The sequence below is a fragment of the Myxine glutinosa genome, chromosome 6 (assembly GCF_964187855.1).
Source record: "Myxine glutinosa chromosome 6, kmMyxGlut1.1, whole genome shotgun sequence".
Lineage (NCBI taxonomy): Eukaryota > Metazoa > Chordata > Myxini > Myxiniformes > Myxinidae > Myxine > Myxine glutinosa.
In genome coordinates, this window is record NC_136266.1 from 147,364,316 (window position 1) to 147,379,896 (window position 15,581).

The following is a 15,581-nucleotide window of genomic DNA, read 5'->3' on the forward strand; positions in this document are numbered from 1 at the left end:
CTTTTGCAGGACACAAAGTTCAAAACTTCCCAAATATAAATCAGGTCAATAAGACATTTATTCAGTCGAGAAAAAGCATGATCTAAATATCACAGCATTACTACACCGTTACAGGACATTTGGTCCACGTCTTTACTGCAACCTCCTCCCAGCACATGTATCAAAATTTGACATTTCTGCTGAGACAGCTAGCTCCAAAACTTACGATGAAGCTACTTTTCCAATGCCTTTTTTGAAAATACCCCATTTGATGTAGCATACTCTGTTATGTGGTGTTGCTGCTGCTGAATGACATCTCTGTATAACGGTATGACAGTATGGGCAGTATGACATCTCTGTCCATGGAACCAACACTTAGCCAATCACAACCGTTATCTAATCAGGTTGAGATAATGACATGAGGCATAGATATCTGCAATATGAACAGTATAGCAGGGACATCGGGAGATCTGTGGAAGGGAGAGGGCTGGGAGGGGGGGGGGGATGGATTGGGGTGTGGGTCGGAGGGAGGTATAAAACAATTGGACATTTCTAGGACTTTCAGGAAAGAAGATAATAAAGGAAGCGGGAGACAAGAGGGGAAGAGAAAGGGGCGCCAATTTGATTCATACAGCTGCATGAAGAAGTAAATGTATTTTAACCAATAGGTTCTCGCGAGATCTTGGAGATGGTGGCAGGGATTCTCGAAGCTCCACACGGTCTCCACGTTTTCAAAGTTAAGGCTGTTCATAATTGTCTTTTGTCGAAACTGTATTTATCTTTCGGTGTGTGAAGTTATAGTGTGCACCTTGGAAGTCTCTCGGTGTTTATCTTTCATAAATTAATTGTCTGTTTGCCGCGTCGCGAGCGATTTGAAATCGAAGTTAAGTAATTGTTCCCATTTGTATTTTCGTTATAACTGTATTTATTTTATGGTGTGTGTACGTATATTGTGTCCCGACGAAGATTTTCGGTGCAAATCTTTCATACCTGTATTGAAAATCGTGTTAATTTGTGTCGTGTCTTGAGGCCTTGTACAGTGTACACTGTACAACCTTGAGGCTTTGTTTTTCTGTCAGCAGTCCGTCGTTTGTGATCCAATAACTTTCGTTCTCTGTTTTCCCAGTTTTTTCACCCCATAGCCTACTTCCGTGTGTAAATCTCAACTCAAAAAAAAAAAAAAAAAAAAAAAAAAAAAAACATTTCCTTCTCTGTTCTCATTCGTTTATTCATTCTTATTCGTTCGTTCGTTCTTCGACCACGTGTTTCTCCCCCATTTCCCCAGATAGTTTTCACTGTTATTAACCTTCAATGTTTACACTTTCCCCTCAAGTTATGTATTCCGTCATATATAATAACACCTTTTTCTTCTTCTTCTTTAAAAGGCTGCTTTCAAATTGCTCACCAAATCTATTCATCCCCCAAAAAAATTCCATCTCCTATAGTGCCTTTTTTCTACATTCCCTAAACTCTCCTGCACTCCATCCTCCATCCAGCGTCCTTAAACGTATTTTTAACTCGAAGGTCACAAGAAACTCATTTTGCAATAAATGTTCGTTTCCCATTAATCGTACACTTTCTAAAATCAAATCTCACCCCTCCCCTCCAAATCTTCCCCATAACCCCTCCCCTCCAAATCTTCCCCATCACCCCTCCCCTCCAAATCTTCCCCATCACCCATCCCTTTCAAATCTTCCCCCTTTCCCCTCCCCTCCTAATCCTCCCCATCACCCATCCCTTTCAAATCTCCCCCCTTGCCCCTCCTTCCTAAACTACCCCCTCACCCCGCCCCTCCAAGACTCACCATCGCCCCTCCCCTCCTAGACTCCTCCCTCACCCCTACCCTCCAAATCTCCCCCATATCCCATCCCTTTCAAATCCCTCCCCTTGTCCCTTCCCTCCCAAACTCCCCCCTCGCCCCTCCCCTTCAAATCTCCCCACCCTCATTTCTTCTCAATTTCCCCCCTCTCACTCCCCCTCCTCAAAGCGCCCTCCCCACTTCTTCCCCCTTCCAACTCTCACCTCCATCTCCCCCAACCTTCTGCCTCACTCTTCCCCCTCCTCAAATAACACCTCATTGTGCCTCACCCAATCACCATCAAACCTTTTGTCCGCCCCATCCTTCCCTTTCTCCGAGCTATTCTGAAATCTCTGACACACCTTCAACAGCTCTCCCTACCTCTTCCACCTCTTACCCTACCCCTCCTCCCCCCTGTTCTGTATCCGATGCTCCCCCTTCCTCTTCATTAACGGTATGGACCTCAAACATCCGGGGCCTTCGTTCAAACTTAACTGATCTCTCCATACAGGTTGCTTCTGTCAAACCAGACGTGATCTGCTAAACAGAAACTTTCCTCCTTCATGATGTCTCTGATTCCTTAGTATCTCTCCCGGGCTACTCCCTCCTCAGGTATGATCGACCTGAGCCTCGTCCTGGAGGTGGGGTTGCTATCTTTATCAAAAACTCTCTTCCTCACTCGCCCTGCACTGCACTCTCTCCACCTCACCCCCAGGAATACCGCTGGCTACGGCTTCCCCTTCGCTCCCACCTCTTGTTCATATGTGTGTTGTACCGTCCACCAAACAGTGATGACTCCATCTACATCTCGCTGTCTGATAATATGGACCAACTTCTATCTACTCATCCCAACTCTCTCCTCCTCATATGTGGTGATTTCAACTGTCATCATGCCAGTTGGCTGGGTGTGGGTACCTCTCTCACCAGCCATGGCTCCTCAGCAAAGGACTTCTGCGACTCACTTGGACTGACACAATCTGTCAATTTCCCGACCCGGATCTCAGTCAACGGAGCATCTTCTCTTCTGGACTTGGTTATGACTAACTTCCCTGAAAAAGTCTGCTGCTCTTCTTCTGCTCCAATCGGATCATCTGATCATGTCCTTGTTAAAGTGGACATCTCTCTGACCATCCTCAGGGAGCCTGCTCAGCGTTGACGAGTCTGGCATTTCACTCAGGCCAACTGGCACGGTCTTCAAGCAGCCATCAATCATCTGGACTGGTCTCCCATCTCAACCACCTCTCACATCAACTCATCCTGGGAATTCTTCCAAAGTAAATTGCTCTCTCTCATGCACAGATTTATCCCATCTCGTCTTCAGTTGTCATACCTTTCCTCCCGTCCATGGTACACGATATCTTGTGGTGAGGCTGTTGCCCAGAAACAACTTGCCTTCGTCTCCTGGAAAGCAAATCCAACGGAAGGAAATCTCATTTCCTTTCACAAAGCCCGAAACAAGTGTGTGTCCACCCTCAGGAGAGCCAGGAAACAATATCTCTCCGTTCTCAAGACCGAACTCTCTTATCTGTCTCCCTCTTCCAAATCCTGGTGGCGTCTGGTCAAATCCGTTTCTGGTGTTTGTTCCCCCTCCATCCCCTCCCTTACCTCAAACGGCTACACAGCTGACTCTGCACGTGAAAAATCTGAATGCCTCAACTCTGTGTTTGCCTCTAAATCTTGTGTCCCAAACCCATCCCTCTCTGTACCCACCATACCCAGTCGTACCCAGCTGCTCCTGGACTCCGTGTCCTTTCCTCCTGACAAGGTGGAAAAGTTTCTGTCAACCCTCGACTCTGATTCTGCAACTGGACCCGACGGCATCAGCCCACGGGTCCTAAAATCCTGCTCTGCCGCTCTATCTCACCCTCTCTCTATTCTCTTCACCCTCTCTTTTGCTCAAGGTCAACTACCATCTGCTTGGAAATTAGCCAACATCACCGCTTCGCACAAAAAAGGTGCAAAAACAGATCCTAGCAACTACAGACCAATCAGCCTTCTCCCAATTATCAGCAAAGTCATGGAATCCATCATTGCTTCGGATATGAAATCTTTCCTCTTCTCCAATGGCTTGATCTCTGATCATCAATTTGGTTTTAGACCAGGTCACTCGACTCTGGACATGCTGCTTCTGCTGTCTCAACAATGGATGGAGGTCCTCAATGCCAAACAGGAAATTAGAGCTGTCTCCCTCGACATATCACGTGCCTTCGATACGGTCTGGCACCCCGCTCTGCTCACCAAACTCTCCTCCTTTGGTATCCATGGAAATCTCCACGCATGGCTGGCGGACTTCCTCTCTAGTCGTCGTCAACGTGTGGCCCTGAATGGGTTTCTCTCATCTCCTCTTCCTGTTCAGGCTGGAGTTCCCCAAGGCAGTGTTCTGGGCCCTGTGCTTTTTCTGGTCTTCATCAATGATCTCTCTGACTCTCTTGAAAATCCTCTCTATCTCTTTGCTGATGACTCCACTCTCTGCCGCTCCATTCCTCTTCCCTCAGATCGGCAGTCTGCAGCCTACTCACTCTCTGAAGACTTGGACAAAATCACAGACTGGTCAAACAAGTGGAACATGTCTTTCAATCCTGACAAATCTCACACTCTTACTATGTCTCTCCAAAAAGATCGACTGGACAACCCTCCCATCTACTTTCTCAACAATCCTCTCCAAGAAGTTCTGTCGCTCAAGCTTTTGGGTCTCACTATCTGCCATGATCTTTCTTGGGAAAACCACATTTCCAAGCTGGCCTCCAAAGCCAGTCGCCGACTGGGCATCCTCCGTCGTGCGAAGTCCTTCCTCAGCACACCTGAGCTCCTCACCACATACAAGGCTTTCATCCGCAGCTCAATGGAATACTTTTCTCCCCTATGGGCTGGTGCTCCTGCCTCACACCTAGCTCGGCTTCACGCTGTTGAAACCAAAGCTTTCAGAATTATTGTAATCTCCCGCGATGAAGCTATCTCTGAGGGCCTTTCACTCACTCACCGCAGGCAGGTAGGTGGTCTTTCTGTCTTCTACCGACTCCTCTCCGGCCTTGCACCCCCAGCTCTCTCTGTCCTCTGTCCCCCAAATATTCCTACAGGTCGCACAAGATCTGCCAGCAACCCTCTGATGGTTAAACTGCCGAAATCTCGGCTCTCTGCTCACCTTCACTCTTTCATTCCTCTTTTCTCCCGCCTCTGGAACAAACTCCCTCACTCCCTTCAATCCCACTCCTCCCTCCAGGTCTTTAAAACAGCTGTTCACCACCATCTCTTATCTTCCCCCATCCAAAACCTTGATCTTTTCTACCCCCGCTAATTCACCCCAGATCCACCTTGTTTGAAATTCCAACTTCTTTCCTGGAAGTCCTGGCAGTGTCCATATGTTTTATACCTCTCCCACCCCCCCTCTTCCCATGCCCCCTCCCCAAAGCCCTCGCCCTCTCTCAGATCTCTCGATGTCTCCATGTCTCTCGGTCCCTGCTCTCAAATGTTGTGTTTGTGTCCTTCCCCCTCTCTCCCCATCTTGTCTACCGCTCCCGATGTTATATGTTTTATGTGTCGGTTTGTCTTTCTGTGTGATTAATGTTCGCTCTTTCACGAGCCTCGATCTTGTATACAAAAAAAAAAAAAGGTTTAGGGTGCTCCTTTCTATTAGCTTTTCGAGAGCATTACTTGGGTCCTCCTAAGAACACAAGGGTAGTACAGCATGCACACGAGATTTTTTTGAATGTCCCTTCTTTTCTCATGTTTGGCATTTCCTACAAGCGATGGAATGTCCCTTCTTTTCTATACTTTGCCATATGGCACCTCTACTATATAAGAGAGATGTCTGTCTGTCTGTGTGTCGCCATATTTCTCAGAGATGGCTGAACAGATCTTCATAAAACTTTCAGAGGTTCATCAGTGAGTGCCTGGGAGTATTTTAGGCAAAAACAAACAAACCAAAAAATTGAAAAAAAACAAGATCGTTTTTATGGAGTTAAAAAAAAAATTATTGCGCGATAGTGCCTAAGCTTTTTAAAATTAATGACAGTTATATACAAGTACACATTCGCATAAATAAATACAAAACAATCATCAGACATTTGAACACAAATAAATCGAACAATTCCGGAAGTGTACGAAGTTGGCAGTACGGCTTCTTCTTCTTCTTGCTGTTCTGCATCACACTTAACGCAGAAACGGGATGAACGCCACATTCACCAGCATATATTTAACGAAAAGGTGATGAACCCCCTTCCCCGCCCTTCTGCCTCCCCCCCCTCCCCCCCATATTCCCCCATCCTCCGCCGGGTACTTCTGCTTGTAGCACATAAAGGGTCCTTTCCTATGCCCCTTACATTTTTCCTCAAGCCTAACAATAAAACTTTAAATTTTGGCAACCACATGTTTAAGAGTGTGTTTAAGACCTTGAAGCAGGCATTGCAGGACTTTTAATTGGAAGTTAACATGGGATCGGAAATATCAAACTAGTTCGGGCATTATATAATTTTTTTGAAAAATCTGTGAAAAAATTGCTTACCAATAGCTTTCTTCACCAATGTGTTCATGTAGGTGTCTACAAACACCTCTCAATTTATTCCTTCCCAAATCCTTGGGGAAAAGTCAAAATTCAAAATGGCGTCCAAAATGGAAAAATTGTGGATAAAGTCATAGTTTGGCCAGAAATTTAATCTATATATATAAAACACAGTTTGTGTGTGTGTAATGTTACCGATAGACTCCTAAACGGAGAGGCTTACGTGCTTGATATTTGGCATAGACATGCCCATTGAGCCTGGGACGAACATGGCCGAACTCAAAATATTTGACGATCCATATTTTTTATTCATATTAACCTCAGCGCATTTCAGCGAAGTACCCGCTAATCTCAGCCGGTTCCAGAGCAGCTCGCTGATTCGCTCAGAGCGATCACGTGATGTTCCATTCCCGCCGCCAGACTGATTTGCTCAGAGCGATCACGTGATGTTCCATCCCGTCACACGTCACACGTTTTTTCACCTTTTATGCGATCGTGTTTTGTATCGATTTTGTGCGATTATGAATTAAATGTCTTTGAAACAGCTGTGAAACGTCTTTCCACAACCCTTCCGTAACCGATTGGAGCAGTTTATTGCCACACAAAACGAGATCCGCGAAGCGAGTTGGTCGAGTCGTGCTGACCAAGATGGCGACACGGCGGCTTCACTTTTCACGGAGTATGCGCGTTCTATATATTTTCAATTCAGTGCGCCCGTGATTTGTGGCATAGACATGACCATTGGGCCTTCACGGTGTAATTTGTGCGAGGCTTTTGTCCGAGTGAGCTTGAGTCGAGAGGGCGAATGTACGGGTTGGGAATGTACGGGTCTCCCTTCCCCCGCCCGGCAACGCCGGTACTGGAGGACATCACAGGATCGGTGAGTCTCCAAAATCCGCTTCGTGCTGTTGCGAATATGCAGGACTATGTCCGATTGTTGTGCTGCTCTCCGACCATGAGAACTGCAACGTCATTGTTGACTGGCCATCCCCTTCCCTCCCCCTTCCCCCTCCGTGCCCCCTCCCTTCCCCCTCCACCCTACCCCTCCCCTTCTCTTCTCCCCTCCCCCTCCCCCCTCCCCCTCCCTTTTCCCCCCTCCCCCTCCCTTTTCCCCCTCCCCCCTCCCTTTTCCCCTCCCCCCTCCCTTTTCCCCCTCCCCTCCCTCCACCCTACCCCCTCCCCTTCTCCCCTACCCCTCCCCTCCCCCACCCTTCTCCCCCTCCCTTCTCACCCTCCCCCCCCCCGTTCCCCTCCCCTCCCCCACCCGGCAATGCTGGGTACTTCTGCCGGGTCCCCCCCTCCCCCCCTCCCACCCACTCCCCCTCCCCCTCCCCTCCCCCCCTCCCCCCTCCCACCCACTCCCCCTCCCCTCCCTCCCCCCCTCCCCCCCTCCCACCCACTCCCCTCCCCCTCCCTCCCCCCTCCCACCCACTCCCCCCTCCCATCCCTCACCCCTCCCCATCCCCCCCTCTTCCCTCTCCCCTCCCCCCTTCCCCTCCCCCCTTCCCCCCTTCCCCTCCCTCCTCCCCTCCCCTCCCCCTCCCCCCTCCCTCCTCCCCTCCATCCTCCCCCCCTCCTCCCTCCTCCCCCCTCCCCTCCATCCTCCCCCCCTCCCCCCTCTCCCCCCTCCCACCCCCTCCCATCCCTCACCCTCCCCATCCCCCCCTCTTCTCCCCTCTCCCCTCCCCCTCCCCACTCTTCTCCCCTCCCCCCCGTTCCCCCTCCCCTCCCCTCCCCCGCCCGGCAATGCCGGGTACTTCTGCTAGTACTTAATATGGGGAAGAAACCACAAAAATATTGTTCTAGGACAATTGTGAACTCTTGCCAAGCATATTTGTATTATTATCTTGCTTTATATCCAAGATGGTGGCCAAAATGATGTCCAAAATGGCCGCTAAAATGTGAAAATTGTGGATAAAGTCATAGCTTGGCCAGAAATGTAATAATTATTATCTTGCTTCAATAATAGGTGTCTACTGAGACCTCTCAATTGATTCAGTATGGAAGGGGATGTAATAGCTGCACCTGGCCATGGCTTGAGGTGTTTCATCTGTGATGATCCTGGGACTGAGATGCAGAAGCTGTCAAAAGTCACCCAAAAAGGCCACTCACAGATGTTATCATATTCTGAGTGCGTGGACAATGCGGCGCTGATCAGGAGACTAAAGACGATGATGCTGTCAACGCCATTGTTGGATGGTTGGAGGAGGTTAACCCCTTCGATGCAACACGGGACTCGAAGACCCTGGTATCCTTCTCCACGGGGTTCAGTAGCACTCCCGAGGACCCAGTCAATGCTGATCAGGCAGAGGAGGTTGGCAGAGCCATGCAGGCCAAGATGGATGGAAAAACTTTTTTGGATACAATGGAAACTAAGCACAAGGTCAAATCATTAGAGAGCTTCAGAAGTGGACCCAAAGTCAATGGGAAGAAGCTGGTTATTGACTCACTCAAGCTCTTCAACCGCCTCATCATCATCAGTGAGCGTGAAGTCAAGACCAAACAAGCCCTGCGATTTGAGTTGACGCCAACACCGATGTCTCTATTTGATAAAGACCAGAAGTTGCGAAAGCCAGACAAGGCTGCCCTAGCAAGGGTCCTGAAAGCATTTGTGGAACCCATTGAACAACACCCCTGCACGAGCCTGGTGATTGATGGTGGGTGGCTCCTGCACAACGTCAGATGGGAGGCTAAGCTCACCTGGAAGGACATCGCTGAGAGCTACCTCCAGTTTGTGAAGTCCATGGGGAGCCATTGCCTCAGGATCACTGTGGTCTTTGACGGATACGGCAGCTCCACCAAGGACCATGATCACCTGAGACGAACAAAGAACGCATGCTGCGACATTCTGATTCGCCCAGACATCAAAAGCCTCGTTCCAAGAGAAAAGTTCCTCGACAACAAGAGCGACAAGACCCAGCTCATTCGGCTACTTGCTGAGACATTCGGTAGAAATGGGATCAGCGTACAGGAAATGCCCCGATGATGCAGACACCTCTATCGTCCGGGCAGCTCTAGATGAGGCAAGAGAGTCCCCTGTTGAGGTGACGGCTGAGGACACCGACATCATGGTTTTGCTGATTCATCATGCTGCAGACCACCCAATCTTCCTCACAACAGCCAAAGACACATCTTACGATGTCGGAAAGATCCGGGAGGCCCTCCCAGAGAGATACCGGAAGTATCTGATCTTCTTGCACAGCTTCTCCGGCTGCGATACAGTGTCCGCGATTTCTGGGTTTAGCAAATAAACTTTGCTAACCAAGCTCTGCAAGACTGACAAAGCAGAGAGGGCCATGGACGTGTTTCTGGACATCCGAGCCAAGAAAGATGACATCATCAAAGCCGGCTGTGAACTATTCAAGCTCATGTTCCGCGGGAACCCATCCAAAGACTTGGGGGACTTGAGATTTGACATCTTCAGCAAGCGGGCCGCTGCTGGGAGCATCAAACCTGAGAAACTGCCCCCGACAACAGAAGCTGCAGCACAGCACTCTCTCCGGGCTTATCTCCAGACTAGCGATTGGCTGCTGCTGCAAACTCCATCATTGGATGTCCTGGACTACGGATGGAAACTCGGTGACCAAGGTTATGCGCCGGTCCCTACAACAGACCCTATCGCACCGGACTATCTTCTGAAGTTTGTCTGCTGCAACTGTGAGGGGGAATGTAGCACACTCATGTGTAAAGACTCATGTAAAAAGCAAGGAGTCAAGTGTATTTCTGCTTGCGGCAACTGTCATGGTAACTCTTGCTAGAACATCAACCAGCCAGATGACGAGAGGAGTGTGGGATATGCTGGGGATTAGGATGAGTCGGGTGAACTAGAGAACTGACTAACCGAAGTTTCAATTGAGATACATTTCTATTTCTATATAAAGCTATGACTTTATCCACAATTTTCACATTTTAGTGGCCATTTTGGACATCATTTTGGCCACCATATTGGATATAAAGCAAGATAATAATACAAATATGCTTAGCAAGAGTTCACAATTGTCCTAGAACAATATTTTTGTGGTTTCTTCCCCATATTAAGTATTAAATTTCTGGCCAAACTATGACTTTATCCACAATTTTTCCATTTTGGACGCCATTTTGAATTTTGACTTTTCCCCAAGGATTTGGGAAGGAATAAATTGAGAGGTGTTTGTAGACACCTACATGAACACATTGGTGAAGAAAGCTATTGGTAAGCAATTTTTTCACAGATTTTACAAAAAAATTATAAAATGCCCTAACTAAACATATACATTAGGAGTGCTTGAATTAGCTGAATTGGAGGCAGAAGATGATAGTAATAGAGCAGTTCACCGACGTGCATTGAGAATATTAGAGGATTGATGCAATTCTCTGAAGAAATAGGACAATATTAAATTGGTCCAGTGTTACAAACTCTCAAAGGAATCATTTTGGCGGCTGCTGAATCTTGTGTAAGATGACCTGGATTAACCTACGATGAGGAGCAATGTGCTGAATCCCCTTCAACAATTGTCTGTAGTGCTGCGATTCTATGCAAGTGCATCATTTAAATTGGATGTTCGAGATATGTGCGGTATCTCAAAGGCTAATCAGATGTTTGGACATGTACAACTCATTGGCTGATTATCTCCCTTCACAAATTGCTATCTGGATGGGCGGATTAGCTGTACACGTACAACGATATTTTTGACTGCGTTTAAGGTTTATGCATGGGTTTGCAAGATGCTCACTTCGTGCCGTTCGTAAATTCAGCCTTAAATGGTAATTTTGTAGGTTTCTGCTCACCAGGTGCAGAACAGGCAGTGCTGTCATTTGTCAAAGGAACATCCGACTCTTCCTTTACAGAAGCATATCTCAAAGCTTCTGAGAGAGAAGAATCATTTTTGTTTGGTGTGCATTCCACTTTCACAGGATAGACATCACCTGCACACAATTCAGTGTCAGTATTTTGCAGGACACAAAGTTTAAAACTTCCAAATATAAATCAGGTCAACAAGACATTTAATCAATCAAGGAAAAGGATTATCTAAATATCACAGAATTACTACACCGTTCCAGGACATTTGGTCCATGTCTTTACTACAACCTCTTCCCAGCACATGTATCAAAATAAGACATTGCTTATGAGACGGCTAGCTCCAAAACTTATGAGGAAGCTACTTTTCCAATGCCTTTTTTGAAAATACCCCATTTGATGTAGCATACTCTGTTATATGGTGTCGGTGCTGCTGAAGCAGTTTCTTGGCAAGGGCCAGGCTGGGCAGTATGCCATCTCTCTCCATGTTACCAACATTTAGCCAATCACATCTGTTATCTAATCCGGTTGAGATGATGACATGAGGAATAGATATCTCCAATATGAAAGCTAAATGTTCCATGGTTTTTGAAATATCTTGTACACAAAAGTACATGGACAGATGATTGGTCGGTCAGAGCTTATTATACAGCAATTTTGTAAACAAATAATTACAGCACATATAGGCGTCGGTTGATGGTAAAAACCCATTAAAGTTTTTTCTGCCTTTTTTTCTGATTGTCTCTGACCTTGTCGGAGGGGCAGAAAAAAAGTTTAATTGGTTTTTACTAACCGATGCCTTTTTGTTTTTACTATATATTGTTACGTTTGTGGGGGCAGATGGAGGAATCCCATAGTAAAGATAGGATTGTATAGTTGTAGCATGGACCGTGGATGCCGAGGTGACATCGGCATCGGCATCGGCGACCGAGGTGACATCTCAATGTATTTAAGTAGGGAAACTGGAGCTTATGATTGTTTATGTGTCTTCACACGAGGGGTGAAGCTGTGCTAACTAGTTAGGGATTAGGTTAGTTTTCCCCAGTATGTGATTCCCTTTGTCACTTTCCCTTACGTTTTACATTTACAAGGCCGGCCATGCAAAACTTCCTTTCAACCACCACAACCGCCGACAGTACCTTGACATTGCCAAACGGCAACTAAGTCCCACCTCCAAAAGGAGCAGAGCCGGCAGGCCATGCCCCGAAGTTCGTCATTGGTCAAGAGGATATAGGGTGATTCAACAGAGCTCGGCGATTGGGGGGTGTGACGTCAGAGTCGAGAAGCTTAGAGAGGGAAACGGACGTTTGGGGAGGAGCTGCTTCTTTCTTTGTGTGTGCACCTAAGAGGAACGTTTTTGCCAAGTCGGCAGGATTTTGAAGGATTTTTTGGACACTTCTGAGATCATGGTGGACTGGGTCCGCGTTGTGCTTCCCCCGATGGCGGTGGGACCCAAAAGAGGACCACCCTAACAAAGTACCTCAGGTTCGTGGGGCTGAGGAGCACGACTCCATGGCCATCTTATGCGCTTCCTGCCTGTGGGGCTTCGATCTTCAATGACCACCAAGCTACTAAAAGCCATTTGGGACAAGAGCTGAGTGCCGGCCGACAAAAATAAACATTTCATTTTAATTATCTTTCCCTTGTGTGTTGTATTTGTGACTGAGTTGAGACGTCTCGCACGAGAAAACTTAGTTATACCTCAGCATTCATTTTATTCTTCAATTTACCTTCATTAAATTCATTGTGTGGCATTTTTCATTCGTTGTGTTAGTTTATTTGTTGTGGGTTCAGGATAAACCCGTGTGCTTCGTTAAAGTAAGAACTTCGCTTCCTTCCATCCCAAGCGAGACAAAACCAACCGCCAATTTCGGCTGTTCACCTCGGAATTAAGGACTGTTCGTCCGGCTATTCGATAATCCGGCTATTCGTCCAAGGCTGGTGTTCATCGGCTACAGACACGACAATATGCTATAATTATTTTGTTACTATATTATTTTGTTCCTATATATTACGATATTATTTTGTTGTCATATTGCATAACTGTCCCAAGTTTGGGAAAAAAAAAAATCCCCTTAACGGTTCACTATTTATTGCACCAGACACACTTACGGACAACCCGAGAACACACAACCTGCATATCAGAACATAAAAAAGGTAGTGGAACTTTTGTACATGTTCACCAAATGTGGAGAGTGTTGCCTGGTGTTGGCTTAGCGGTAAGGGTGCTGGCTTGGGATCCGAGGATCCTGGGTTCGAATCCCGGTCGATCGCTGAATTAACGCCAGGGGGGTTGACTCAGCCTGTCACCCTTCCGAGGTCAGCAAATTGAGTACCAGCTTGCTGGGATGAATGATCACGGTGTGTACCCCGATTTAGAATAGTTACACCGTATCCCTGCGCATCGTAAGAGCGTGACCAAGGGTTGGCGTCAGGTAGGGCATCCGGCCATAAAAAACATTGCCTCAAAACAGGGAACCATGATTGTCGTGGGGCCCGCAAGGCTAACCCCCGCTCTAGCGGGGAAAATGGCCTTAAAACGATCATTCATTCACCAAATGTGGGGAGTTGTTGTTGTTCTCCTCCTCTTCCCTTCATAAGGGGTGAGGTCCAATGGTACCAAGTTCCTGCCCTACCTTGACCATGATACTCCTCCTCTCCCCTTTGTCCTCAGCCAACTCTCTCCACCCTCCAACCATCCCCACTTTACTTATATCTTTCTTCAAACAATCTTCCCACCTCAACCACGGTCAACCTCTCTTCCTCCTACCTTATTTCCTCAACCTATCCGCTTTCTCTGCCATTGTTTCTTCCCCTATCCACACCAAATGTCTAGGCCATTTCTGTCGACATTTCACCAATCTCCCCGCCAAGCTCATCTGCACACCAATCTCCTCCCCCAGTTCATCCATTCTCCTATCCACCTTCTTCACTCGCACAATCCTCTTGACTCAGTTGTTCTGGCAAACCTGCAGCATCTGTTGTTGTCTCTCTGTCAGTGCCACCGTCTCCAGACCCTAAAGGTAGGCCGGTGTTACACAACATCAGAACCTTCCCTTTCAATATCATTGAAATCTTTCTGTCTGACATTACACACTGCACCCTCCTCCACACTGTCGCAACCACGTGAATCCTCCTCCGCACCTCCACCTGTCACTGTCCCCCCCCCCCTATTCCATCCCCCCCCCCCCCCCAGATACTCAAACCTATTTCCTTGTCTGATCTCTGTCCCCTCCAAGCTGATATTCATTTATTTTCTCTTCTGCCCAACCCACATCACTTCCGTCTTCTCCATGCTCATTTTCAGCCCATGTTTCTCAAATGCCTCCTTCCATTCCCCCAGTACTTCCTGCATCTCCTGCCCACTCTCCACAACAACAGCCAGATCATCCTCATACAACATCCTCCCCAGAATATATTTCATGTTTACCTTTACATCTTCCCGGTGTGTACCCCGGTTTAGAATAGGTGCACTGTATCCCTGCACATCGTAAGAGGCGACTAAGGGTTGGCGTCAGGAAGGGCATCCAGCCATAAAAAACATTGCCTCAAAAAAACAGGGAACCATGATTGTCATGGGGCCCGCAAGGCTAACCCCCGCTCCAGCAGGGAAAATGGCCTTAAAACGATCATTTATTCATTCATTCATTCTTCCTGCTTACCAGCTCCATCACCATGATAAACAGGAGTTGGCTGAGAGTGCTTCCCTGCCTCAACCAGATGTCCAAACTGCAGTGCACATTTAACTCGTCCACATCCCAGGACCAACCAAAACTCTTCCCTTTGTTCCCTTGTACACCCCTCCACCCTCCACCAGCCTGACTTCTGATTCCGTCACTACCATCCATCTGAGTGTCACAATCACCATCTCTCTCGGAACAGTGTCATAGGCCTTCTCCAGATCCACAAATGGCAATGCCATTTCACCTTGCACCTCCAAACTCTTCTCCACCAGCTGTCTCAGCATGAATATCCCTTCTGTCATTCACCTACCCTTTCCGAACCCCTGCTGCTCTTCTCCGATCTGCTTCTCCACACTCTTCCTCATCCTCTCATCCAGAACCCTCTTTGGCACCTTCATGACACGACAAAGGAGTGCAATGCCCCTGTACTTCCTCAGATCTTGAACATCCCCAATCCCCTTTCATATCGGCACAATTAACCCTGTCCTTCACTCTTCCGGAATTGACCCATCTCTCATACATACATTCAATAACCTCTTTGTCCACCTGACTCCGACTTTCTCCAGCTGCAATTACCATTTGTGTACATACCTCATCAACGCCTGGTGCCCTTTCCTTTTTTATCCTCTTCAATGCGATCCACACTTCCTCTTCCATGCTCTCCTCTTTTCTCTCCACATAACTCTGCAGCTCCAGCTTGCTGTTGCTTCCTTCCTGATTCAACAGCTCTTTCAAATATCCTTCACACACCTCCAATCATGCACCCCTCTCTGTCACTAGCTTTCCACCTCCATCCTTAATCACCACCCCTCCCTTCATGTCTTTGCTATCCTCATTCCGGTCAAG

The 15,581-nt window shown here is 47.6% G+C and overlaps 1 protein-coding gene across 6 annotated transcripts in view; it reads right to left on the reverse strand.

The window, feature by feature from the left end:
* Positions 1-15,581, reverse strand: part of LOC137429473 (uncharacterized) — a 483,513-nt gene that overhangs the window by 18,329 nt on the left and 449,603 nt on the right. For all 6 annotated transcript variants that reach the window (XM_078780686.1, XM_078780689.1, XM_078780688.1 and 3 more), the window contains one exon: positions 11,043-11,180. In XM_078780686.1, the coding sequence (XP_078636812.1) occupies positions 11,043-11,180 (138 nt within the window). The remainder of the gene's footprint in view (positions 1-11,042; positions 11,181-15,581) is intronic.